At 48.7% G+C, this 27,405-nt stretch overlaps 1 protein-coding gene across 1 annotated transcript; it reads right to left on the minus strand.

Annotated features, from left to right (window-relative positions):
* Nucleotides 1-42: 42 nt before the first annotated feature.
* Nucleotides 43-23,891, minus strand: Mmp28 (matrix metallopeptidase 28). Its single transcript, XM_020174817.2, has 8 exons — nucleotides 23,509-23,891; nucleotides 10,389-10,468; nucleotides 10,035-10,222; nucleotides 5,566-5,790; nucleotides 3,199-3,444; nucleotides 2,393-2,542; nucleotides 1,929-2,096; nucleotides 43-1,053 (listed from the first exon to the last, which is right to left on the minus strand). Exons 1-8 carry the CDS (start codon nucleotides 23,617-23,619, stop codon nucleotides 659-661), a joined length of 1,563 nt encoding a protein of 520 aa, XP_020030406.2. The 5' UTR covers nucleotides 23,620-23,891; the 3' UTR covers nucleotides 43-658.
* Nucleotides 23,892-27,405: the final 3,514 nt, after the last annotated feature.

The following is a 27,405-nucleotide window of genomic DNA, read 5'->3' on the forward strand; positions in this document are numbered from 1 at the left end:
ACTCACTGGGAAGGATAGAAGAATTGGTCCAAGGAAGGCAGCTTCCATCTCTAGGACCACCAGCTGGGGGTGTCTCTTTATTCTTGTCCCAGACAAAAAGCCCAGGGCCCAGGATGCCTCCTCCTGCTCTGCATCCTGTCTCTTAAAGGGCCTCGGATGTTGAAGGCCCTGATGCCTTTGCCCCATCCAAGCCTCCAGAGGGTGAGGCCTCTGATGAAATGAGACATGATTTCCCCAGAACAGAGCCAGAAGGGCCCTAGGAGAGGGACAGTCTTGCAAAATAGTCCCGACCTCTCCAGTGAGTTTTGCATCTCCCTGGTCGAATCCCAGCACTCCGGCCTCCTTGAAGGAACTGCACCCTTAGCAGAAGAAATACAACTCCCAAGGCTGGGGAAGGAAAAAGGTCTTTTGGGAAAGAGTTATGGTATCTAGGATCCTTTTTGGCTTCTCCTTAGATCCCATGCCCACCTCCATATTGTAGGACCAGTACAAAGACTACAGTGTCCTTCAGGAACTAATGCAAACTTTCTGATGTAGACCTGTGCTGCCTGGTCTTCTGCAAGGAGGTTCAGAGTTTTCCCAGACAGGCTGTACCCCCGGGGCAGGGGAAACGAGTTGGTCCAGAGGCACCAGTAGCTCATTCAGTGGTGGGGTGTCTTCAAAACAGGGAGCCCCCTGAGTTGGCATGCCAGCAGCCCATCCAGGGAAGCTCAGTGGCCCAGCGGCCCGAGGTGGTCACTCTCAGCTTGCCTTGGTCAAGGTGCCAATAGTGGTCATCTCTGAAGAAGATGATGGAGCCATCAGGCCTTGGCAGGGCACCACTGACCTCCTCAGGAACCCCATCCCAGTCCCGCAGGCCACGGGGGTAGTAGGGTTCCACTTGCAACCCGCCTCGAGTCAGCACATAGTAGCGAGCACCCTTGAAGAGGATGAGACGGTGCAGAGGAGGGAAGAAGAGGGCTGCATCAGGATGGCGGGGCAGACCCCCTGCGTGGCACAGCTGTGAGAATTTCCACACTGGCTCAGCACCCCGGAACCTCCAGCATCGACTCCCTGTTGGGCATCAAAAGAGCCAGGGTGAGCTGGAAGCTCTCGCTTATTGGTCCTCCATCCCAACTCTGTCCCTTCTACTGCCCCTCAAGTTGTAATCCAAGGTCGTTAGCATTGGGAACTGTCAAAGTGGACTACATAGGAATTCTCTGCAATAGGGGAAGGGCGGCTATTGTCTAGACTCCCAGAAGGTGTCAGCAAAGGGCAGACAACGCTGAATGAGCCTCTCTGTCGCAGGCTTGGGGGTGGAGGGAGGACTGAGTCCCCTCTCTGGCTGAGGAATGGAAAACCAGGAAGGCTTGGAACATTCTGCACTGCCATTATGATTAATAATTCTACAAAGGCAGGGAATCTTGTTTTGTTCGCTGCTGTATCCCTAATACTTCCAACTGAGCCTAGGGCATAGGAGGCATTTAATATTGGCTGAATGGATGAATGCAATTTGCTGAAGTATTACCATGTATGTAGTAATATACTGCACACATTTCACTCATTACTGTCTCTTAACCTCCTTCCCTAACAAACCTGAGGTATTATTTTCGCTATTCAAGAAACGTAAGCTCCAAAAGTTAAGTGACATTCCCAACCTCATTCACCCAGGGTTCCACAGAAGACACCCCTCTTAGAGCTCGAGTGGTCTTCAGTTTCCCTGTAGATCCTTTTCAGAAATGCCCCCCCAGTGACAACCTGGACACCTGCTGCTTCCCACTCCATTGCTTAAAGATATTTCCTGGTAGAGTCTTCCCTAGGTCACAGGGTTCAACTTGGAGAAGAGACTCCACCAGGACTCACTGTCTGAAAGCTTCTCCCTTTCGATCTTGGGCAGGACATCTTCCCTCTCCAAGCCTCAATCTTCTCAGCTGCCCCAGGGCTGGTACCTTTGAAAAAGTAGAAGTCCCCATCCTCTAGTGACACTGCAGCAGCCTCGATGTTGGGGGGCAGCCCGGCCCACCTTTTCTGTAGCGGTCGGGGCTCAGAGACATTGCCATCAGCTGTCACCTCCCAGAAGTGGCTCCCCTTAAAGATGTACAGTCGTTGTTCCCCATCTGCCCAGAGACAAGAGAGACTTGAGGAAGGACATCAGCTTCCTGACATCTTTCTGAGAAGGTGGTATCTTAGATCCCAGCTTTCCAGACAGCAGAGGGTGGGGCGTGTACAGGTGGATAGAGGGGAAGCCAGCAGGAGGAAGCAGTGTTTTGCTTGGTAAGAACGTGCAGAATGAGTGTGACTTGGGACTTCTGGAGTCTATAACCCATCCCCCCACTTTGTACTCCAGCTTTGGGGAACCCTGAAGGTGTAGAGGAAAAGGGAAGAAAAGACAGGTGTGGGTTGGACCACTTACCTGCAGTGATGGCATCGAAGGAAGAGTGGCAATATTTAGGGCCCCGGTTTTCAGGGCGCTTGCCCTGGGAGTTGTGGGGGTCCCAGGCCTCAAAGTCAGTGAATAACTTTCCTGGGAGCTGGATAGCCACTGAGCGCCCCAGGGGCTTCCCTTTAAGGGCAAAAAGAGAAGAGGAAGGGGATTTGAGGTGGAGTATATTGAGTGCTCTAGATCCCCTTCCTGGCTCCTTCCATAATGAGCTCATGTGAGGCGTGGAGGAGGAGAATGGGAGGGGAGTTAAGAGAGGCCCTGGTTGTTGGTGTCATTCTTAAGCCCAAACCCAGGCCTCTCCTCTCTACCCAATAGCCTAGGAAGGAAGGACCCACTGAGATCACACTGGAGCTGGGGACCAAGCAATGGTTTGGAGCTAAGGAGAGCAGGGGGCCTCCTCTCCTAAAGTCCTGGGCAACACAGGCAGCATGAGAGCCTTCTCTATGGGAAAGACCGGGGCTGTGGTTGCCCCATTCTTGCTGGGAGTCGGATAGATTGGGATGCAAGAGGCCTACTGTGGGGTAGCTATGCACAGGAATTAGTGAGCAGAGAACAGAGACTGATGGCGAGATGGGGACCACGGACTGGGGAGAACAGAAGCATGAAGATTTTCGGATTCGAGGGCAGCCTGGGGCTTGAGGATGGAGAAGGACCCGTGTCACCAGGGAGGCCAGCTCCCTGTGCTCAGGATGAGAGCATCCTATTTGAGGAGCCAAAGTCCAAGGACTGGAGGCCTGAGGGACAGGGGCAGCACCAGCCGCGGGCTAGGGGCTCACCATACAGGTTCTGCACCGCCAGTACATCGTCCCAGCTAAGCAGCGCGTCGCGGCCCAGCCTCTTGTAGTAGGGCGCCATGAGCGCGCGCGGGGCGGGTGAGTGGGTGAGGCCGAGCGTGTGGCCGATCTCGTGCGCCAGCACCACGAACAGGTTGCGTCCGCGACGGCGGTTCAGGGACCAGCGCTCGTCTCCATCAAAGTGCGCTTCGCCCCGGCGGGGCAGGAAGGCGTGTGCCAGGGCGCCCCCTGCAGGCGGCGCAGAGCGTGAGCGGGAGCCACGACCGCGACTCCCTCCCCCTCCCCCCCCCCCCCCCGTACCCGTGGCCTAGGGCGAAGGCACTGGGTGTGCGTGGCTGTTTTCTGCTGCCTAATTTCCCTTCTAGTTAAGTTTGGTAGAAGCTGGAGGGTGGGAAGGTGAGCAGATGACTAAGCTGTGGGGTATAAACTCCTGAGAGGCAGCCTGGGGCCAAACTGCGTGGGTTCCAATCCTAGATTTGCCATTTACTAGCTGTGTGATCTTGAGCAAGCAGCTTAACGTCCCTGTGTCTTAGCTTCCTGATCTGAAGATGGGAGTGGTGATGACGAGCTTTTTACTCACAGGGTTGTGAAGAGTGTGTGTGTGTGTGTGTGTGTGTGTGTGTGTGTGTATTAGGTGTTTCACATTCGGTTGTGAGTGTGTGTGTGTGTGTATTAGGTGTTTCACATTCGGTTGTGAAGAGTGTGTGTGTGTGTGTGTGTGTGTGTGTGTGTGTGTATTAGGTGTTTCACATTCGGTACTCAGAATAGTGTATAGCACATAAGTGCTACCTAAGAATTATTTTCAAAAAGATGGAGGAATAGTGGCTACTCCTAGAAGGGGGCTGCTAGGGCCTTCTGTTTCCTGATCTGGGTGTTGGGTGTGATGGTTCATCAGTTTGTAAAGTTATGATGTTTCACTGATATGGGTTTGTGTATTTCCTTTCACTTTTTTTTTTTTTTGAGACAAGATTTTGTTATGTAGCCCAGGCTGTCCTGAAAATTTTCATTCTTCTGCCTCAGCCTCCTTAGTGCTGGTATTATAGGCATGCACGTGTATGCATGTTTTTGAAGTATACATATTCTTGCATTCCTACCCATCCTCTGCAGGGCTCCTCTGTGAGCTCTCCCTACTCATCATAGGAGTAAGCAGAGGAGCTTGGGCTGATCAATGCTCTCAGAGGGGTCAACATGGAGCTTATTAGATCTGCAGTTTCTAGGACCCCTCTCCTCGGGTGACCTTGACACAGGGGTCAGCAAACTGTTCTGCAATATGCTGGCTTAGAAACTTGCGGAGTGTCCCTCCAGCTTTGCTTCTAGGAGCCCAGCCTTGCTGGGATTGACAAAAGGTGGGAGGCTGGTGTTAAAGGCGAGCCTCCTGGGTGTGAGTATGGGTGTGGAGAGCTGACCACGGGAGGAATGTATGCCTCTCTAGCTGTTTGCAGCACTTGCAAACAATGAATGGGCAGGTTTTCAGGGAGGAGAAGACCAAAGTCAAAAAGACAAAACATGTGTCCCCAGTTAGCTGCTTGGAGAGCCCCAAGTCCTGACACCCAGGACAGTGCTGTCTTAGTCCTGTACTGTGCTGGGATAGGGAAGTAAGCGTGTCATGTAGCTATCATAAGTGATGTGTGCTACGTGAGGCACCTGTGTTCTGGTGAAGCCTGGATTTGTCCCAGTCCTAATCTGGCTCCCAGCAGCAGGGGCTGGTGTTGGGTTTGATGAAAAGCAGGATAGTGCAAGGGAGGGGGGGGGGCTAGTTCCCAGGCCACACAGAGCTGAAGTCCCCACCCTGAAGGGTCTGATCAGGTTTCCTTTCCTCAGTAGGAGAAAGATGCTCAAATAGCTCTTATTCCGGTTCTGAAGGCCAGTGTCTGGCACCATGGAGGGAGAAATGTTTAAATTGCAGCTGGAAGCCTTCAGGTTGGGGGCAGTTGGAGCTAGCTGTGGCTGTGCGTCCAGACAATACATATGATAGTTAGCTGGGAGCAGAGGGCAGCAGTGGAGCAGTGGTGGTCTTGGGTGTCTTTAAGGGTGTGCTCCAGAGAACGAGAAGCACAGGCCTGTCTGTAGGCAGGGGATGCGTGGTGACAGGACCTCAGAAGACACTCCCAGTATAAGTCATACTCTTTGAAGTTTGCAAAGTACTTTCAAAGCACAGTCTCGTCTGACTGTCCCTTTGGACATGTGGTGCATCTCGGGCAGGGACCACTGTTCCCATCTTACAGAAGAAGAGGGAGCTATGGCTTGGTCACAGCCACGAGGAGAGTGGATAATCCACTGTCACCCTCAGACTGCCTCTCCTAATCGGGTTCCCCTGCTGCCATGAGGACAGCAGCTTTGTGTCAGCACCTGGGCCATCGAAGGCGTTGCTCAGTCCATCATTGTGGTCCCCTTGGAAGAAGGTGAGGCGGATGTCAGCGGGGCCGGTGGCTGGGGCCTCCCAAAATTCCAGCGCTGAGACGTTGCTCCATAACTGGAAGGCGGCACGCACAGCCCCCCGTACAGCTGGCTCAGGTAGGTGCTCAGGCCAATTCACCAAGCGGTAGGAGAGGTGCTGCTTGTACCATTTGTTGCCTGCCACCCAGAAAGGCCACATCAGTCACACTCATCTGTCCCAGATGAGTGGGGGGCAGACTCTGCCCGGGTAGCCCTTGGCCTGATGGGGAAAGCACAGTCCTTGCCCTGGACATCCCCTGTTTGACTAGGGTGATACAACTCTGCTGAGGGGAACCCTCAGACTGGGAGGACTACCCCTGCCCTGGAGAGACCCCAGTCTAGTGGCTTGGCCTGGGGAGGTTCCAGGCACGTGGGAGAGATACAGCCTCCCCCTTCCAGAAGGATGTGTCTGAACCCCTGGTCTGGGGTCTTATTCTTCCCTAAATCCTAGGCCGAGCCAGAAGGAGGTTGGGGCCTCTTGCAGGCAGCTAATCCCAATCCCTGCCTCAGGGCAGAAAAGCAGTGGTGCTATGACACCAGTGTCACAGCTGTGACAGCCCTGGCTGCTCCCTCTACCCTTCACACCCTCCTGCCACCTCCACTCTGACCTTGCCAGGGCCCAGGGCCTGGGGCCCAGGGCTGGCCAGCAACCATAAGAGGCCCTTACGTTTGAGGCCCTTCCCCACCCCCTTGCCCTCCTCCTCGCTTCCTCAGGGACTCAGAGGAGCTCTGAGGTGAGGACAAATAAGAACAAAGGGTGTGTTTTGTCATAGACCCAGTGAAAGTTTTCCATCTCTTCTTAGTTAAGTTTCTCTCCCTTTGCCCCAAACCTCAGTTTTTCCCTGGGGGCTGGGCCTCTGGCCTCTGCACCAGCCCCAGGTCACAGAGTTGGGCCTAGCTATAGTTTGTCATGTGCTCAGGAACAGGGTGGCTTAGACGGTCTGGCTCCCAAGATTTTCAGGACCTGTTTCTGAGCCATGTAAACTCCAGAGGCTAAGACTGTGACCCCAAGTGGAAGACTCACGGTTTGGAGGCAGGACCCCTGAGCTTGGGGTGGGGTAACTGTGACCCAGGGGAAGGTGTCTTCCCAGGGTCACAGAATGAGTAAATAGCTGAGCAGGGCTCTGGACCACAGTCCAGTGCTCCCTCCACTACACCACACAGATAAGTAGATCCTTTGCTGAGATGCCAGGCTTATAAATCTGCCTGAACATCACTTGCTCGGGTCAAAGCAGCAGCTCTGCACAGGCTGAGATTCTCCAGATGGAAGGGAGAGTTTTAGAGAGCCAGGAGCTGGGTTTCCTCACCCTCCAACCATGGAAGGGGAAGAGGGGTGGGTCCTTCTCCCATCCCTGAGCCAAGCTCCATTCAAGGCAATGCTGCCTCCTAGGCTTGTTTGGCCTGGCGGTCACCCAGCCTCTGCCTCCCAGCCAGTGACCAGCCCTCAGTGAGGGAAGAGGGAAGGACTTTGAAGAAGGGAGGGAGCCAGGGAAGGCAGAGGCAAGGCCTGGGGTCCACAGGCACTGGCCAATGCTTCATTCTGTCTCAAAAACACTGCCAATCCTGTGCCAGGCTCTTTCACACCTTGCTGTGGGTAATGGGCTCCAGACTCTTTCTCCCTCCCACAATCCTTTTATCCTCCACATGAAGTGTGAGCTGGCTCCTTCTGCCCTTCTGTAGCTGGGGGTCTCTCACTCCATGGGCAGGAAGGGGGAGGGGAGGAATTCTCTCATTTTAGGTAGCCAGTGAAGGCTTGAGCTAGGTCTCAAAATAAAAATCCTCTGAAACTTGTGTGTGTGTGTGTGTGTGTGTGTGTGTGTGTTTTGGGGAAGGAGAGAGAGGAAGAATAAGAACAGTAATTGAGAGAAAATAACTGTTTTTCTTGGGAGGGAGACAGGGTTGGGGGGGTCACTGGTGTGCCTGCCAGGAAGGAAGGAACTGCCCCGGGGATGGGCAGTCTGAGCCCTCTCCTCTGTCCTCCTCCACATTGGAGGAGGCTGGCTGCTTTAGGCCCCATCCTAAATTCCTGGCTGTGCAGGACTGCTTTTCATGGAGACCCACCCAGGTCCCAGTAGCACCTGGCATTGATCCTCATGCCCTTGCTCCAGAATCCCAAAGGGAAGAGGGAAGGAAAGAGGGAGGGAGAGAAGAGCTAGACTCTCTGACTGGAAAGAGGCCTGAAGTCCTGACTCCCAACAGGCAGCTGATGCTGTGGAAAGATTGTGGGTTCAAATCCCAGTACTTCTACTTGCAAACATATAAATCCCCATCCAAGCCTCAGTTTCCCCATCTGCCAAGTGGGCTGATAAGGCTTACCTCTTGGTACGGTGTGAGGCTCCAATGGGATAGCAACATGAAGCCGCCTGGCAAGTTTTGGATGCTCTGTAAATATTTATTTCCTTCTCCTTCCCTTTTCACCCCAGGTATACTCCCTTGTTCCTATCCCCATCCCCACCAACTCTATGAAGGATGAGGGGGGATTAAAAATCAGACCCACAGGCAGAGAAAGGAATCAGGTTGCCAGATTAACAAATAAGAACACAGGATGCTTAATTAAATTTGAATTTAAAAATAGAAGATTCAGATTTAACTGAGCATTTTGTATTTTATCTAGCAACCAAGTACCACAATCCTCTGTCCAAATTGCTTAGTGACAAATGTACTCCATGTGATCCTCCCTAGGGCATAAGAAGGTAAGACAGAGCCAGAAGGAAACATCCCCAGACCTCAGGCCCCAAGTACAGCTGCCAAAACTCTTTCTGGGGCTGCCCCATTTTCTACTGCACTCTTATAAGCCTGTGGAGCCATCAGGAATGGCTCTTCTCTGAAACCAGAGAAGGCCTGCATCCTACTTCAGGGAGGATAAGAGAATGAGTCCCAGGGAGCAAAGTGACATGGTCCAGGACACATAGCTGAGACTTGAACCCAGGACCACCAGCTCCCGGGATGGCACCCTCTCTGTTCTACCAGCCTCCTGAGCTTGCACCTCTCCTCTCCCACTTCATTCCTCTCCTCTGCTGCCCAGAAACACAGTGGACGTAGAACATGCTGACACCAAGGACATCTTAACCCTAGCACTAGGACCCCACTGCTGACTCTTTGACTTAGCAGGAAATCAGTCCGTGTATACAGAACACCCAGAGTGGCCAGCTGTGTAGGATGCAACAGAAATGGATTAGCAAATGCCTGGAAACAGCCATCCTCCAGTTGCCAACAATTTCCATGTGGATTAGCTAAGAAATGATAATAAATGATGTGCCTCCCGTCTTGTTTGTAATGAAGATTATCAGTAAAAATAGCACAATTAAAAGTGGCAAAGACCCAAATTGCTTACAGAAAAATTAATTATAGATGAGAACCAGACTGAATGAACCTCACCTTGTTAGCAATCTTGAAAACTGCAAAAAATTGATCAAAGAAAATAGACTTAGTTAAAGCAATCATGATACTAAAATTACACATAGTAAAACTTGTTATTTGTGAAAAATTGACAGAAGAATCAGATCTTCGTAAGTCTTAGATCTCTACCATTTAATCCTGGAATATTTCTTTTAAAAAAAAAGAGGAGGAGTAGGAGGAAGAGGAGGTAGAGGAAGGCTGGGGTGTAGCTCAGTAATACAGCTTGAGGTCCTGAGTTCCATCTCCAGCATCACAAAAAAGAAGGAGGAAGAAGAAGAAGAAGAAAACTGAACAAAGACCACACAGCAGAAACTAATGTGTAAAATGTGCTCTGATAAAATGTCAGAATAGGCAAATCCTTCGAGATAGAAAGTAGATTAGTGGTTACCAGGGGCTGGTGGGAGGGGCCGAGGGGGAGGGACTGCTAATGGGCATGAGATTTATTTTGGGGCTAATGACAACATTCTGGAATTAGGAATTAGCTTGTGGTAATGGTTGCACAGTTCTGGAAATATACTAAAAAAACACTGACTGGGACACTTTAAATGGTAAATTGCATGGTATGTGAATTCTACGTCAATAAAGCTGTTAAAAACGTGCTATGAACAAAATAAAACTGATGGATGGATCACATCTTTGTTGAATAATTGTTATAACAGGAATTGATTCTGATTAAAATAGCTTCAGTAAAATATAAATGAAAAATGTTGACAACAGTTTAACTGTCCTGCATAGCAAACTGATCAAGGAATCAAATGGGTTTGATGGGGTTTGCTCTGGAAAATACCTGTACAATGCAAATTCATCACTGTGAGTACAATTCTGATTTAAATGTCTGTATTCACAATGATAGTGCTTGAGTCAAAAGCCCTATTTGCCACCCCTCCCCTGCTCTGCTGAAGAGTCCCAGCTGGGCTGCTTTGCTGGTCCTGGGCTTCAGGACATTGGGGAATCCAGTCCAGTGGGATTTCAACAGTGCTCACCTGGCTTGGCAAAGCGTTTCTTACGCCTCATTTTGGCCCGGCGTCCAGCAAACAGGACACTGATCCTCTTAGTCCAGGTTGCATGACTGTCAGTGTCTGCAACCCCGCAGCGGGGACGTGTCATCTGGAGCAGCGTGGCCTGGTCCAGCACGCCACTGATAGGCAGCCGGGACACCCACTGGAACTCTCTGCCAGGAGAGATTGAAATAGAGGACCACAGAGCAGAGGTGGGTGACAGGGATGAGGATGACCTTCTGGGGACACAGCCAGCCAGCCTCCTGGAAGGAGGGACAAGCGAGTCGGAGCTTTGCACCCTGCACCCTCAGGTCCCCCTACCTGAGGCCTCCATCCTACCTGAGGGCATTGCTGAATCGAGTGGAGGCTGGAGCTTTGGAGACCTGTCCTTTGAGATAGCCATACTTCTCCAGGAATGCCTAGGGGAGAGAGGAGTATCAGCCCTTGCTGTCATGCAGCATCTGTACCCTCCTCTGGTATGCAAGGGTCTGGGACGCCAACAGCTGGCCCTGTCCCTCTGCTTGTCCCAGAAGGTCAAAAGGACCCAGTTCCAATCCACCTTTGGCTAGCTGGATAGTTCAGACAAGGCACTCAATATTTTCAAACAGGTGGCTTCCTTATCATCTTATAGCCTTGTTAGAAATCTAAGTCATGCTGGAGTCGGGCTAGCCTGGGTTGAATTCACTATTGGAAAATGGACTTAATTACTATTAAGTACTTTCTCTACTTTCTATAAGGACTAATCACACTAGCACTTATAAAGTATTTAACACAGTCCTATCATTCCATACAGAGTAGCCATTATGTGTCATGTAAATATACCCTATTCATTCACATCAAATTTTCTCTGAAACACCTAACCTGTTCTAGAAAATGCTCAAGTATTGAACAGGAGCTGATCAGGTGCTGGCTCTACCTTGTCTGGGTTGGGAATTCTCTCCCCAATTCTGGTTTCTTCCTAAACAATTCTCCTCCCCCAAACTGCAAACATATTTAAGGCCCTCTGACCATAAATGTACCTACCCTCGAACTTATAACTGATATAAAAATGTGACTTTCCAGAAATGTGTATTCTGAATTAGAAACCTGCACCCTCCTTCTTCCATTCATTCATTTGTGAATCCTAAAGGAGTCTACACACTAGTGGATAGAAACAGGCAATAAAAACATAGGTAACAAACAGAGAAGATGAATTGGTGCTGTGAAGAACTGGGTGATGGGATTGAGACTAGCTCAGAAACTTTGCAATCAGGAGGTCAAGGAAGGACACCGTAGGATCAGGATCAAATACTGGGTCTGTGTCCTAAAGATTGAGACACAGGCTGGGCAACAGTGGCTCATGCCTGTAATCCTAGCTACTCAGGAGGCAGAGATGAGGAGGATGGAGGTTTGAAGCCAGCCCTGGGAAATAGTTCAAGAGACCCTATCTTGAAAAATACCCAACTCTAAAAAGGACTGATAGAGTGGCTCAAGCGGTAGAGCACTTGCCTAGCAAGCATGAGGCCCTGAGTTCAACCCCCGGTACTGCCAAAAAAAAAAGACTGAGACACAGCTAGTCATGCAGTGAGGTGGGTGGGAAAGGGCATTCCAGGCAGAGGGAACAGCAAATGCAAAAGCTTTGCCTTAGGAATGACATAGGGCTCTTTAGGGACCAGAAGGAAGCACAGTAAGTGTGGAGATGAAGTCAGAGGCAGGACTGTGGGCCAGGGTAAGAAGTGCAGGTTAATTTCAGTCTTGCTGTTGGATTAATCGTGTGGAGCAATAGAAAGGAATTTCAGATGGCTCCTAACTTTCCTGAGGATGCCTGAGGGGGACAGTTGGAGGCTGGTGTGAATGCTGCACATGGCGATGTGGAAGTGGTGCTGGTTGTGAGATCCTGGAACTCAAGGTAGCAGTCACAGTCTTTCAGCACGGAGTTTAAGTAAAGCCTGGACCTGGCTGAGACCCTCTGGGGAAATTAATATCATCAGAGGCTGTCCCCTGGTCCAGGGCCGTCACTCTCTGCCTGCCTCAAATACCTACAAGCTGCTCTTCAGGACAGAGTTCTCTGAGAGAGAAGTGGGGCTCATTACCCTCACCTGTCGTCAGTCTTAACCTTTGGAAGCTCATGCACGTGACTTTCTGCTTGCGTCTCGCTGACAAAGCCCCATAAATGAAGTCACCACAGCTGCTTAAATTTAAAATAGGCATAATTCTCTCTTAATTTTTACCCCTCCTTGTTGTGTTATCTCTAAAGAAATAATTTCCAGTTTTCCTTGTTCTCCCACCCTCATTTTTCTTTCCTCCTCCTCCTCCTCCTCCCCCTTCCCCTCCTCTTCCTTCTCTCTCTCTCTCTCTCTCCCTCCCTCCCTCCCTCTCCCTCTCCCTCTCCCTCTCCCCCTCTCCCCAGGGTCTCATTATATTACTCCACATTGCCCTTGAACTCACTAAGTAGCCCAGGCTGGCTTTGATTGTGATTGTCCTGCCTCAGCCTCTGAGTGCTGGGCTGGATTACAGGAATGTTCCACCAAGCCCAGCTTTTTTTTTGCTATATGTCTTAACTCAAAGTAATTCCAATCATAGCTGCTACCTCAAGGAAAACCCACAACTGGGAATGAAAGTAAGCACTCAGAGAACTGGCAAGTCTTTTCAAGTGTCCAGCTTCCTCTCTCTTTTTTTTTTTTTTTGTAGTACTGAACTCAGGACCTCATGCTGTCTAGGCAGGTGCTCTACCACTTGAGATACTTCTTCAGCTCTTTTTTGCATTGCGTATTTTCGAGATAGGATCTCTTGAACTATTTGCCCAGGCTGACCTCGAACCTCCACCCTCCCAATCTCAGTCTCCCAAGTAGCTAGAATAACAGGCATGAGCCACTGGAGCCTGGCTCAGCCTCCTCTTTGTGGATTTCATTTATATCCATCTTCCACTGAAGGCCTCTCCATAAGAAACCCTTATTCTAGACTGCAGAACATTTTGAAGTCCATCTTACTGTTTTTCTGTATTAATTTATTATTATATCAACACTATTTTATCTTCTTTCCCTTTGTAAGTATACAGTTTTCAGATGCATAATGGATTAAAGGGGTTCTAATGCTCAATGTGACATCATGAAAAAGTCACAGGGTTTGTAATTGAGCTTCTGTTCCCAATCCTGACTCTGCATAGGTGGCTGGGCCTGGTACACAGCAAATGTTCAATAAACTGTGGTCTCATTATTCGCCTGAGGGGAAAATGAACCACAGACTTTGGAACACAGCCCTCCTGTAACACGGGAAGTGCTTTAATAAAGCAGGAACATCTCCGTTCTCAGTTCTCAGGCACTTCCACCTGGCACTTGCCAGACCTCAGCCAGTGCTTGCCCCGGCCCCCTTCCTTCCACCTCCCAGGATGGACAGGAGGACTTTCTAAGGAAGCCAAGAAATTAATGTCTCCTGAGAAGCAATTTTGCTGGGCGAGTGACTTGGGAAACACCAGGTTACAGGTCAACCTGGCTGGCAGGACCTTGTTCCTCTCCCCACAACCTCACCCAGCCCTTATCAGGGAGTTGCCTGGCACTCTGGAGCTGTGAGCCCAGGACAGAGGCGGAGGAGGGGAAATGTCTGGCAGCCTCTCCTATTTCCTGGCTGGGCTGCAGCTTCAAGTCATCGGGTACTCTGGAAGGCAATGTGGGGTGGCCGTTTCAGGGGACTGTTTCAGGGGAAGTGCTGGGCTCTGGGACCCAGTAGCACCCTGGCAGAACTGAATTCTCAGAAGGCAGAGTGAGCATGTGTCCAGGGCACCAGCCAAGCCGAGGCATGGAAAGAACGAAAAAAAAAAAAAAAGGCATTTTAAGAATTTGACATTTTGTATTTGCATAAAAGCACTGAAGTATACAATGAGGATTATCAGGATTTATGGACTGTCAAGCTTATGCTTAATATGCATATATTTCAATTTTTTTTAAAATGGCACACAGGAAGGGGACCCTTACTACTGTCAGGACTGAGTGCTCTGAAGTTCTGGGGGATGGGGGTGGCAGGGTTAGACCCCTTCTGTCCCTGGACCTGACCCTAACACTCTTCTGGGAGCCTATTTTTCTGTGTCCCAGTTTCCTCTGCAAAGGCAAGAGAAATGCTCCACCCCACATGGCAGGGAACAGGGGTGTGGGGCAGAGGCAGCTACATGGCTGAGGATCCCAGAAGAGACTGGGGGACTCCAGCCCTCATCCCTTTGGGGCATCATTTCTCATCTTGGTTTTGGGCTCCTGGGGACTTGTCCTGTGTGTCTTAGGGCCTCTGAGCTCTGCCCAGGCCTGCCCCTCTTTACCAGGCAGTGCCTGGGCCATTCCTCCTACCTTGGACGTTCAAGTTCATGGTTTTCCTCCCGCCCTTTCTCCTGGGCAGCCCCAGGCTAGAGCTGAACCAAGAGGAAGCTGGAGGCTGTGGCCCTTAGGTGAGTCACCTTGCTCAGGCCTAAATCCTGAACCAACACGCCTCGCCCTCTTGGGTAAGGATGGGGCCACTTTCCTGGGGAGTGGCCTCTGAAAGTCCCTGGGAGTGGCTGTGGTGTCTGGGTGAAATGAAACATTTTCCCAGGACTAGCCAGTAAGGTGCGACTGCCACTCTGGGGGTTCTAGTCTCCGTCCTGACTTGTCCTGGGAGAGTGTGTACAGCCCAGCCCATTTAATGCCCCAGGGAAGGGCCACTTCTGGGCAGAGCAGGACTAGCAAGGAAGGAGGTGTACCAAAATGAATCTTAGGGCTGAGTCAGCCACTGGACTGGCAGGGCATGAGCACAGGATTGAAGGTCTTGAGCTTTACTCCTGATGCTGCTGCTGTGTCCTGAGGAATAACCTCTTTGAGCCTCAGTTTCCTGTTCTATAAAATGGGGGGATTGGATTAGAGCCCTAATATCTATCCCAGCTCTATCTATTATTGTAGTCTTGCTTCTGTAACTGACTAGATATGTGACCTATGACAAAGTTACTTAACCTCTCTGTGCCCCAAAGCAGAAACTAAAGGAAAGAACACACTTGACTTTTCTCACAGTGGCATCATGAAGGTTCAATGAGATGCTCTGGGAAAGCTTTATGACACTTGTCCTATGAAAAATGTTGTTTTTTAAGAGAGATGACACTGTACTACATGGTTTGTGTAAAGGACTGGGGTGTTATAAGCATTAAATAACTTCACATATCAACAGCTAGAGTGCTCTCCGTATATAAGAAATTAAGACTTCATTTAAAATACTTTCTGTTTAACTAGAAAGGACATAGATGCAGGGGTAGGATGTACAAGAGAACAGGCTCAAGAGAAGGGTAGATCTGGGTTCAAATGCCAGCTCTGCAGCACGTTAAACCCTCTTATCCATGGGGGGATACTTTATAAGACCCCCAGTAGATTCCTGAAATCTTGGATATACGAGACCCTATACATACTGTTTTTCATACATATACATATCTGTGACCAAGTTTAATGTATGAATTATGCAAAGTAAGATATTAATAACTGATAATAAAATTTTTAAATGTCATTTTTGGCTAGGTATAGTGGCACATGTCTGTAATTCTAGCTACTTGGGAGGTGAAGGCAGGAGAATCTAGAGTTCAGAGCCAGCCTGGGCAAAGTTAGCAAGAATGTATTTCAAAAACAAAACGCAAACAAGAGAGTTCAAGTGGTAGACTGCTTGCTTAGCATGTGTGAGGCCCTGGGTTCCATCCCCAGTACCTAAAAAAAAAAGGGCTATTTTATTATTTCTTTTTGTGGTAATAGAGTTTGAACTCAGGGCTTCATGCTTGCAAGGCAGGCGCTTTACCACTTAAACCACTCTGCCAGCCCTTTATTGAGTTGGGTATTTTTGAGATAGGGTCTTCTTAAACTATTTGCCCAGGCTGGCTTTGAACTGTGATCCTCCTGATCTCTGCCTCCTGAGTAGCTAGGATTCCAGGTGTGAGCCACCACCACTAAGAAAGTTTTTTTTACCTCTGCACTCACAGAGCTTTCCAGCTGGAAGGGGCATTTGGTAGGTGACTCTAGAACTCAACCTCCTAGACATCATCCACATCAAAGAAATTTTCAGCCGCAGAAATGAAGCCAAGAATTTAAAAATTGCCAACTGGCAGACTCATGCGGAAGCTGTGTTGCGTTAACTGTGATGTGGTGCATCTTATTTTCTACTTTGTGATGATTTTTGTCTCTCCAGAATGGCTCTGGAGAATTTGCTTTTTCTTCGTTAGCATTATTAGCTAAGTCAAGATGCAAGGTGATAGCTGGCATCTGCCTTGACATGCTGTGTACATAAAAATGCTCTTCCACAATCAGCAGCACAGCAATCCCTTGACAAGTGTAGCGCTCTCAAAGGTATTATGTCTTCTTTGAACCTCACAATCACCCTGCAGGGACACAACCAGGACAGGTGTTGCTATTCCCATTTTAAAGATAAGAGCATTTAGTCCTAGCGGCATACAGTCCTGTTAAAGTGCCCAGAGAGATGGAATCAAAACTCGAATCCAGATCCTCTGACATTCAGCCCAGGATGTTCTGTTTCACATCTAAAGAGTGGCTCCAAGGCTTAACACTGAAGGACGGGCAGGCTGCCCTCCCCACCAAGGAGAGACAGCGGACTCTCAACTAAGAAGAAGGAAAAGCTGGGGTGGTTCTCTTTGCATTTCTCTCACCTTTTCCCCAAGATGTCCACACAGAGCAGAGGAGAGGTGCTGCCCAGGCAGTGGACTCCTTGGCTTCCAAATAGAGGCTGGGATCATGAGTCCCATCACCTGATAAGCCACAGGTTCCCACAGGACTGAAGCACGTCCCTTCAAAGGAGGCCAACTCATCTCTCTGGGAGCTCTGACCGGGGGCTCCTGGGGCACAGGGAAGTCCTCACTCAGCCCAGTCAGATGGGCTCGGTTCCTTTTCTCTATTTTGGGCCAAGGCTTTCCCTTCCCTTCTGTCTGACTCCCTCTCTCTCCTCTCCTTCTTTTCCTTTCCTAGTCTCAGGTTCTGTCTGGGTGTGGCCTGCGTACCCCTTGCAGTATTTCTGTCCTTAGGGAAGATGGAAAACACTAGCTGGCTAGTTTCCATTAAATCCCATCTTATACACCTTCTTCTTTGTTTTTTTTTTGTTTTGTTTTGTTTTTGGCAGTACTGGGGTTTGAACTCAGGGCCTTGTACTTGCTAGGCAGGTGCTCTACCACTTGAGCCACACATTCAGTCCTTTTTTGCTTTAGTTATTTTTCAGATAGGGTATTGGGATTTTGCCGCAGTTGGCCTCAGACTGTGATCCTCCTACTTCTGTATCTTGAGTAACTAAGATTACAGGTATGCACCACTATGTCCAGCTTGTTTTTAGGACAGTCTCACTAACCTTTTGGCCAGGCTTGGTTCAAACCTCCATCCCAAGTAGCTGGGATTACAGACTTGAACCAGCCCTGTTTTATTCTCTTTATAATGCAAAATAACCATATTGTATGGACTCCTGGGCTTCAGTAGGCTTGAAGGGCTAAGTTTAGGGCACTGAATAATGCCCTAACCCAGGCTGAGTTAAGGGGGAAGTCTACCAGTTTTCCCCAATGTGTTACCTAGCTTCCATTACCCAGTTTTTGCTAGATTTCATCATTTTTGAACTGGCTTGACAAATGCTTTTCCACCAACTTGTGGTCTTCTGGGACCCTTTGGAGCCTCCTCTGTGCTCTGTTCTGCCTATACCTATGAGTCACTATGCTGAGTTCTTGGGAATGACTTCCACACCCAGGCTTCTGGGTTTCTGACTCACAAAAAGTCAAATGAATGGCTCTGGGATATGAGAAACAGACACTGTTTCTGGGGGTGGATACTCCACAGAAGCTGCACTTTCTCCCTGGGGAAACAAGCAGTCCAGCTCCTTGTTGTACTGTCTCATGGGTTATAGCTCTGGCTAGATCACTGAGCAGGAGGCAGGATAGGAACCATGCCTGGTTGTTCTAAAGAAGGGCCAAGCAAAGCTAAAGACAGAGAGGTCCCTCGGATAGTCTGTCGCTGAAGCACAGGACAGGGCCCAGCTGGGAATGGGAGAGGGTGTCAGGGTGATGATGTCATTGATTAACTCACAGTCCTGCAACTCAGCAGTAGAGGCCCTTCCTACCCACCAGTATTGTGAGCAGCTCTAGTTTTCCTAAGTGGACAAACATGAGCTTGTTCATAACAGCTTTGTAAGCAGAAAGTCACCTCCCAGGCAAAGCCCCACTCTGGAGAGTGTGCACACCAGAGACGTGTGCACACCAGAGATGTGTAGAGCTATGTACAAAGGATGTGGGGAAACACATCAGCACTTGGGAACATAACACATCCAGACTGACACATGTGGCTGGGCATGACAGTGCATGCCTGAAATTCCAGCAGCCAAGACACCGAGGCAGGAGGATCTCGAGTTTGAGGCCATACTGGACTACACAGTGAGTTCCATGCCAGCCTGGGCTACAGAGTAAGAGCCTGTCTCCAAAACAAAACAAATAAAAAACAACAGAAAGCTAGATATGGTCACAAAGGCAGATGATAATGTGTGTGTGCGCGCGTGCGCGCGCGCGCGCGCGCACACACACACACACACACACACACACACACACACACACACACAGAGGCATACCAGACACACCAAAGGCAAACAATGCTAGAGCTAGAGCAAATCTTAGAAGACATTCAAGAAGTTTAGTCCCCTTTGCAACTCAGAGGAGTGAAGGAAGTGGCCTATAGTCACACAGCTTGTTTTTATTATTTCTTTTATTCTCTGCCCTTTAGGATTATCCCTGTTATTTTTTTTTTTTTAAGTAGAAGCCTTAGATCATTGATCTAAAACTTCCACTCTAGGCAGCTAAAGCTGCAAATTTCACTCTAAACTCTGCATTAGCTGCATCCCAAAATGTTGATGTTTATTCCAAATATTTTCTAATTTCTCTTGTGATTTCATTGGTTCCTGGGGAGTTTAGATTTGTGCTGTTTAATCCCCAAATGCTGGAAGTTTTGCTAGATATCTTATTGTTACTGATTACTAATTTAGTTCTGCTTTAGTCAAGGAAGAGTCTGCAAAACTCTGACTTTGGAAATGTATTCAGACTTCTTTTATAACCCAGCACGTGGACTGTCTTGGTAAATAATTCACATGCACTTGAAAAGAATGTGTATTCTGGGTTCACCAGTGCAGTTTTCTATCAATAATCAATTAGGTCAAGATGGTTCACAGTGTTGCTCAAGTTCTTTGCATGATTACAGTGGGTTTTTTTTTTGTTTGTTTGTTTTGTTTTTGTTTTTTTGTGGTGATGGTGCTGGGGATCAAACCCAGGGCCTTGTGCATACTAGGCAAGCGTGTATCACTGAGCTACATCCCCAACCTCGTGAATTGTTAAAAAAATATATTGTTTTATTCATTATTGGGAGAGGGGTGTTAAAATCTCCCATTATCACTGGGCAATTGTGGCTCATACCTGTAATCCTAGCTACTCAGGAGGCAGAGATCAGGAAGGTTGTGGTCCAAAACCTGCCTGGGTAAATAGTTTGAGAGACCCTATCTTGAAAAAAACCCATCACAAAAAAAAAAAAAAAAAAGGCCGGGGGAGGGCTGGTGGAGTGGCTCAAGGTGTAGACCCTGAGTTTAAACTCTGGTACCGAAAAAAAAATCTCCCATTATCCATTCACTAAAGACTACATTTTGTATAATTCCATTTATGTGGAATGTCCAGGATATGCAAATCTATAGAGGCCAAATTAATCTGCAGATCTTGTCAAGGCTTTTAAGTTGGGTGTGCATGTGTGTGACTTCCTTTGCCTAAGTACATCCTTAATGTATTTTAGTCCACTTTGATTTATTTTTGCTGCAATATCACAACACTTTGCACTTCACACATGACCTGTCCCATTTCCTACTTCACATCTGACACTGACAATTCACAAAGTATAATCTACAGCAGAATTTCATTTGCCTGCTCCTCCACCCCCCGTGCTGCTGTTATGACTTTGGCATGTGTTATGAAGTCCAACTTACAATGTTATGACTTAGCTTTAAGCAGTCAGTGTCTTTTAAGGAAATTATAACAAGGGAAAACCACATTTTATGTCTATCCATTTCTAAGCTTTGTTAGAGTAGGCCTTACTCTAGATCATGGTCCTTTAACCCTAAAACATGGCATCTGGAGTTTCATGGAGTTTTACATCCATGGAGTTTCACATGGATGTCTGGGGTGTTAAACTTTTTTCCATTTGGACTAGGCTAGACCTCCAACATCTTCCAGAAACACTCAATTTCTAGAACCATTTTTGTTTGTTTGTTTCAGTCATATAGCAGCTATTCTTTGTTAAGTCTCACATATCTGAACCTACATATGTCAGTGAGGTTCTCAGGCAAGGTCCTGCAGTGAACCCCCATACACACTTAGGTTTGTTTTTTCTTTCTTTTTTTTTTTTTTTTTGGTGGGACTGGGGTTTGAACTCAGAGCTTTGTCCTTCCAAAGCAGATGCTCTGCTGCTTGAGCCACGCCTCCAGTCCATGGGCCAGGCTCTTCAGGGTGGTCCTTGCCTCTGTGATGCACTGCTCCATGGATTCCAGCTGCTTCAACAGCTCTGAACTCTGGCCTTTGCCACCTCAGCTCAGCAGGACTGTGCTCTGCTTTGAGCTGAGTTCCCTGCACTGCAGTCAGGGAATTGCCTGGGAGCCAAGAGCTGGGGTGACAGTTGGGCTCACTCTGTGATACCACATGGTATCTCCCATTCCCGTGCTCTGCTTATAGCATGACCTGCAACGTCTTCTTACACATCCTCCCACCAAGTGTGGGCTTTATGTTCCCTCTTCTCAAACCTGGGGGAAGCTTCAGGCTGCTTTAGCCAATGAAACATAGCACAAGTTGATGCTATTCAACTTGCAAGTCTAGGTCATAAAAAAGATAGTCTCAATCTCTTTCCCTCAACACTCATCCTCAGGGCCTAGCCACAAGTTAGGAAGCTCAGAGTAGCACACAGGGGGACACCACACGAACAGGTCCACATGGAGAAGACCTGAGGCCCTCAGCTGACAGCCAGCCTCAATGGCCAGATATGTGAGTAAGAAGCCTTCAGTTGATCCCAGCCCCAGACATCGTAGAGCAGAGACAAGCAGCCTTGATGTGTCCTGTTTGAAATTCTGATCCACAGTATCTGTGAATTTAATAAAGGGTCATTTTACTTGACTAAGTTGTGGGGGGTCAACTTGTAATGTAGCCATAGTAATTATGAAACCATCTTTAAAGATTGCAGCTTTGTGCTGCCTATTGTCCAAAGCTGAAAATAGTTGCCTTACATATTTAGCCCTGTGTTATTGTTGTGGGAGGGCCAGACTCCAAGCCAGGACTTTAATCTGAAGCTCTGTTCTCTAAAATAATGATAATGACAATGATAACGTTAACATTGAGAGCAACTTCCTTTTTAGACTGCTTTCTAAGTCTCAGGTACTGGGCTGAGCATTTTTACATATATTATCTCAATGAAACCAAACAACAATCTTGTGAAACAGGCATTATTACCTCCCACTGGTTAAATGACTTACTCTGGTTTGCATACAGGTCTGGAAGCCCATGCAGTCAACCATAGACAGAAACACAGATACACACAGAATTGCACAGTGATACATACTCATTACACATTTCCAGAGTTTTTATGCTCTTAAATGATTTCTTCTTTTTTGCACTACTGGAGTTTGAACTCAGGTCCTTGCACTTGCTAGGCAGGCGCTCTACCACTTAAGCTACATGCTCAGCCCTTTTTTGTTTTAATTATTTTTTCAGGTAGGGTTTCCAGTTTTTCCCCAGGTGACCTCAGACTGCGATCCTATCTATGGTCTCTAGCACAGCTGGAATCACACACATGTGACACTACACCTGGCTTATTGATTGAGATGAGGTCTCCCTAACTTTGTGCCTGGGCTGTCCTCTAATCTAGATTCTCTAGGTTTCTGCCTCTCAAGTAGCTGTGATTACAGTGAGCCATCATGTCTGGCAGCTTTTAAAAATATTTCTTTTGCTTAGAGTTAAAAATCCCTTTCCCCCAATTTATGTTAAATAGATTGAAAGGAATTTGATCTGCTAGATATTCAGTTTCCAAGCATACCCCAAGATGAAATTCTCTGCAACTGGGGCCACCACAGTCATGGGTGGCAGAGATACTGCCTCTGTTCTCCTGCCAAGGATTGCCTGGGACTGCACTTGGTAGGGTGGTGGGGTGGGACTCTTAACAAGACTTGGCTTGGTAGACAGAAGCCTTCTGGGACCTTGGGACTCTGCACTTGATGTTGTAAGAGTCCAAATTCAGAGAGACTAAGTGAACCCTTGAGTGTGCAAAAGTGGAAAGCACAGCAAGAGATGGGAGCTTGGAAGGGGAGGGGTTAAAGGAGGAGGACAGGATCCCTTGTTGAAGCAAGGTCATCATTTCCAAATAGTCCAGAGCAGTGGTGGGAGGTGGCAGATGGAAGGAAGAGCCTTTCAGGGACAGCCCCACTTGTTCCACAGTTTCCATCATTGGTCTGGCCCCTCTAGGGAAGAGAAGTAAGGAGGGTACTGAGAAGCTTGCACCTGGGTTTTAGGGCAGGAATGAGGCTCTTTCAGGAGTTGGGTTAAGGAACTTAAAGCTTATTTGCATGTATTTTTATTGTTATTAGTTTGAGGTATGAACTCTGGGCCTCCAGCTAGGTAGGCGGGCAGTCTACCACAAACTCCCAGCCCTACATCCCTCCTTAAAATAGTGGCGACTCCTGTCCTATTCTTGAGGACAGATAAAAACACAGAATTACTTCTTTAGGGAAATAACACAGCTTGTCCACTTGTGTTATTACAATCACCTTTACTTAGAAAACACACGCATTAAATGGGTCCTCACCCTCCCTCACAGAGAGTTTCACTGCACAACCTCCAGAAAGCTGTTGAATCCACTGCAAGAAAGTAACATGGGGAGTCTTTGAGGTTCACCTCCACTTCTCTGCCCCCTTTTCTCACGTCCGGTCCTGAAGCACTATTTTGGGCTTCCTCTAAGCACCTCTGGACAGGTTCCCACTGTTCCTCACTTTACAGATGAAAGTGGTTCAGAGCAGTTTAAATGGCTTGTCCCTGGGCAGGGTAGCGCAGGCCAAGAAGCCAGTCAGGGCCAGTCAGGCCACAGTACCCTCTCCATCGCACCTGTCTGGGGGCATACGATGAATGAACGACCAGTTTCCCCAACATAGGCGATGAGGTGTGTGTGTGGGGGGGACCCTCTCCTGTCTTGCCCATCTGTCCCGTCTTGTCGTTGTCCCCGCCTCCATCAATCAGTAAATGTGGCTCCGCTCGCCTGTGTGGTCCCAGCCCTGGCACGGGGACTCTTTGTGTGCAAGTGTGAAAGGGGCGGAGGACAGAGAGAGGGGAACGCACCGCAACTTGTCCGCTCGGATGGGACTGCCGGGTGGCCCGACTGCCACATTCTGGCGGGACTTGAACTCGCGGACCCCTGTCCGCCAGGCACACTCCCCGTACCTCTGCCTCCTTGCGCAGCTCCTGGTCTCCGCGCTCTGCCGGCTCAGCGTCCAGGCCACCCCACAGCAGCAGTAGCAGGGCGCGCAGCAGGAGGCCGACGCGCGCCACCATCGCGCGGGTGCTCCGGCTGCCAGGTGCCGGGTGCGGTGAGCTGCGGCGCGCGGGGACCCGGCCGGCGCTCAGCCGAGCGGGAGACCCGGGGAATGCGCCAGCTTTGCGCCGCCCCCGCGCGGTCAGGGACAGTTCTCGGGGCGCGCCAGTGTCGCGGTCTGCGCGTTGGGCCGCTCCGCCGCCGCGCTTCTCCCGCAGCCGCCGGAGGTCGTCCAGCCTCAGCAATGCCGGCCCGCCGGTGCGCGGGCCCGAGGACCGTGGGAGGGAGGAAAGAGGAGGAGGGGCGGGAGGCCCTGCTAGTGCCCCACCCACCCTGCTCCGCCGCTGGAACGCGCCGCGGTCCGGAGCCTCTTCCGCCCGCTGGGCCGCCTCGCCCCGCACCCGCCACCTCCAGTTGCACCAGATCTTTCCCGAAAAGGATCGGGGAAAAAGATCTCCCGGCACTTGTGTCTACCTAAGACTCCGATGAAGAGGGGTCTTCGCCTACTTGAGGGTCGGGCGGGGAGCAAGTTCTGGAGTGTGGAAGAAGGAGCCCTGTGCTTGGGTCAGAAGAATTGGACTTGAGTTTGAGATCAGCCTATCCCAGCCACCTGCTGGCTGTCTGGTCTTGGGCCAGGCATTCACCCTCTCTGAACCTGCTTTTTCGCACCGGGAAATGGGGGCAATAAGAATATATGTATCATGTGATTATTGGGAGAATTTAATGAGATAATAATACCTGCAAATAAGTGAGTGCTACCTGGCAACTCGCAGTCTAATAAATGTTAGGCTGCGACCTTTGGCAAAGGATTTAACTATTTCGAGTGTCAGTTTCCTTATCAATAAAATGATATCATATGATATTTAGTTCCCAGTTGTATGGAGATGAAAAGAGAAAACGAATGTAAAGTGCCTTATATTTTCTGTACAGTCGTTATAAAGATGGATGAAAAAATATCTGTGAAAGCCTTTGCTAAATTCATGTTGAACAAAAGCGAATTCTTTTCACTGTGTATCTTACAAACTGCCTGCACGTTGCTGTCCCTCTTCAGCCCCAGTCCATTATGTAAAATGCAAATAGAACCAAGATGCCAACCTCTAGGGATCCTTGTGGGATTAGATGAATGTGTGTAAAAGTAATCTGGAATCTATAAAGTGCTAAACAAAAGTAATGCAGTGTTCTAACCCCGAGGCTCAGGGCCTCAACACACACAAAGTTCTGTGCCATTTAGAAGGGGCCACTGGGTATTGAAATTGGAAAGGGTCCTTTGAATAGACATCTTTGAAACAGGCATTCCTTTGGTGACAATAATTGAAAACAGGCCCCCTTTCCCTTGCAACCAACCAATGAAAAAGGGGCATCCATCCTAGAGGGGACCAATTAGAAACAGGCGCTACTCTGGGCAGACCAATGAGAAAAAAGCACCCTTCCGGAAGGCAGACGTCACTGTGCCTGGGATTAGCTCGGAGCTATAGAGTTGAGGATGGATTTCTTTGGCCATCTAAGGCCCCTCTTTGAAAGTGCCTTTGCGAACATCTGTAAGGAGCATCCTTTCTGAGCCGGGCTTTGCCCTCAGAGAGCGTCCAGTCTAGTTGGGCCAACTAGAAATGAAGGTTCTCAACTAAGGGCAGAACAAACAAAAAGGCCACTGATTCAAGCAAACTCCCGTGGGGGAGGGGAGATGCTGAAGAGGAATGGGGCAGAGTTGCTAGAGTTGACAAATAAAAATATAGGATCTTCCAATTAAACTTGGATATCACATTAATAACAAGTAATTGTTTAATACAAATGGGTGCCATGCAATATTTGGGACATAGTTTTGCTGAAAATTATTCATCAATAATCTGAAATGCAAGCTTTACTGGGTATCTTCTATTTTATCTGGCAACCCTGGTGTGTGTGTGTGTGGGGGGGTAAATTGTAGGTATGACAATAGCATATGATGGCCTAGAACAATAGATAGATTTCGACAGGCCGGAAAGTCCTAACTCGGGGCAAAGAGCTCTGAGAATGTCAGTTGGTAAGGAGACACTGTGAGCAAAGATAGGAGTCCAATCTGGGCTTGCCAATTCTTTCTCCAGGCATAATCTCTCCATCCCTTTTTCCAGCATGTCTCAGGGGTTCTCTATTTCAGTTTCACTGGAAAGAGAGGTAAACTGGTTTTCCACTCTGGCAGAGTGTCAGAGAGGAGACAGGCTTGGCCATCCAGACAACTGATGCTGCCTTTCTGTGTATCCCAGGTTAGTCGAATCCATGGACCTTTCAAACTAGCACCACTGCTGCATTTGAGAATTGACTTCTGCTTTCCTTTTGCTTCATGGCTGGATTATTTTTCACATCTTGGCCTTTTCCCAGATCACTTCTGCTTGTGGTCACCTCAAGGTGCCATCTGTACTTACAAGCACCTGCAAGAATTCAGGCAGAGAAGAGCTTGCTCCACCCTCACCTTCAACCATGCCCTTGCACATGATGTCCCTGTCTCTCATGAAGATAGCATGTTAGCATGGTTAGAACCTGGGTAGCAGGAGGCTTCAGTTCCCTTCCACTTCTGAAGATCACTTATTAACCCTAGGGCACAAAATTCCGTGATCCTCTTCAAAACCCAGGAGCCCACCAAACATTACTTGCTGTATGTTTTTACTTTCTAGGACATAGCCTAAGCCAAATCACTTTGGATAGGGTGGAAAAGGAGGGCAGCTTGCCATGTGCATGCTTGGGGGTGGGGATCTGAGGGACATCTATGTAGGAAAAGAAGATGAGAAAAGCAGGGCAGTTTATTGGAAAGTAAGGCATTCCACAGTGAGGGTATCCAGAGAGTGGTGGGGAGGGAATGGCTTTGGAACAGGAATTCTCAATGCATGTCCCAAAGACTATCCCCACCTGGAACAACACTGTAGCGGCAAGTCCCTACATTGATCCACTATTGTTATTTCTCTCTCTAGTGGGAGTGGGGGTGGGGATGGGAATGAGGAATTGAAACAAATAATAATGAATACTTGTTGAAAAACTCACAGGTGCCATGTATGTGGTATGTGCTTTACATGATTCTCGTTACTGAATCTTTGTAACTTTCTTGGGAGAAGGCTAATATTATAAGCATCCTTATTTTAAAGATGAAGAAACTGAGGCACAGAGATTATATCATTTGTCCAAGGTCACAAATTTAGTAATGGAGCCAGGAGTCAAAACTGCATAGCATAACTCCAGATCTTGGGCCCTCAAGACTCCATTTCTCTTGAGTCAAATTTGTTTTTTTGTTTGTTTGTTTGTTTTTTTCTCTTGATCCTTAGGTCACTTGAAGGGAATCACCTTGAAGAATTTATCAAAAACTCAAGATTCCTGGGCTGAAGATGTAGCTTAGTGATAAAGTACTTGCCTAGCATGCACAAGGTCTGGGTTTGAACCGAAGCACCCCTTGCTTGCTGCCCCCAAAAATTCAGATTCCTTAGGCCTACTCCAGACTTACTGAATCACTAACTGCTAAATACCAATGTCCAAGAGGAAGACAGCTCTGGATTTTCCAATGGTCTGGTTCTTGCCCTCCTTCTCACTCCTTGGCTCGGTGGTTTCTGACCCAGCTAGGCTGGCAGTCCTCAATACACCTCCTCTTCAAAGTGAACTGCTTCCCCTCCCTTCCTCTCCCAGCACTGGGGTTTGGCTTAAACCCAGAGTGACATGACTTTTCTAGAGTGGACATGACTTCTCTGGAACTCAGATCAGGCCTGGGCATGTTGCCTGCCAAGCGGAGTAATGGCAGCTGACACTCAAGGCCAACCCTCCTGCTCCGACAGAAGACCATTGCAGGT

Source organism: Castor canadensis, chromosome 11 (genome assembly GCF_047511655.1).
Source record: "Castor canadensis chromosome 11, mCasCan1.hap1v2, whole genome shotgun sequence".
Taxonomy (NCBI): domain Eukaryota; kingdom Metazoa; phylum Chordata; class Mammalia; order Rodentia; family Castoridae; genus Castor; species Castor canadensis.

Bases quoted from the DNA above. Each gene is read 5' to 3' on its own strand.
- Mmp28 (XM_020174817.2), bottom strand. From the start codon at position 23,619: ATGGTGGCGCGCGTCGGCCTCCTGCTGCGCGCCCTGCTACTGCTGCTG. The intron at 3,445-5,565 runs GTGCTGACACAA...CGCCGCCTGCAG, and splicing joins CAACGCCTTCGATGGCCCAG to GGGGCGCCCTGGCACACGCC. The intron at 2,543-3,198 runs GTGAGCCCCTAG...TTGCCCTTAAAG, and splicing joins GGCGGTGCAGAACCTGTATG to GGAAGCCCCTGGGGCGCTCA.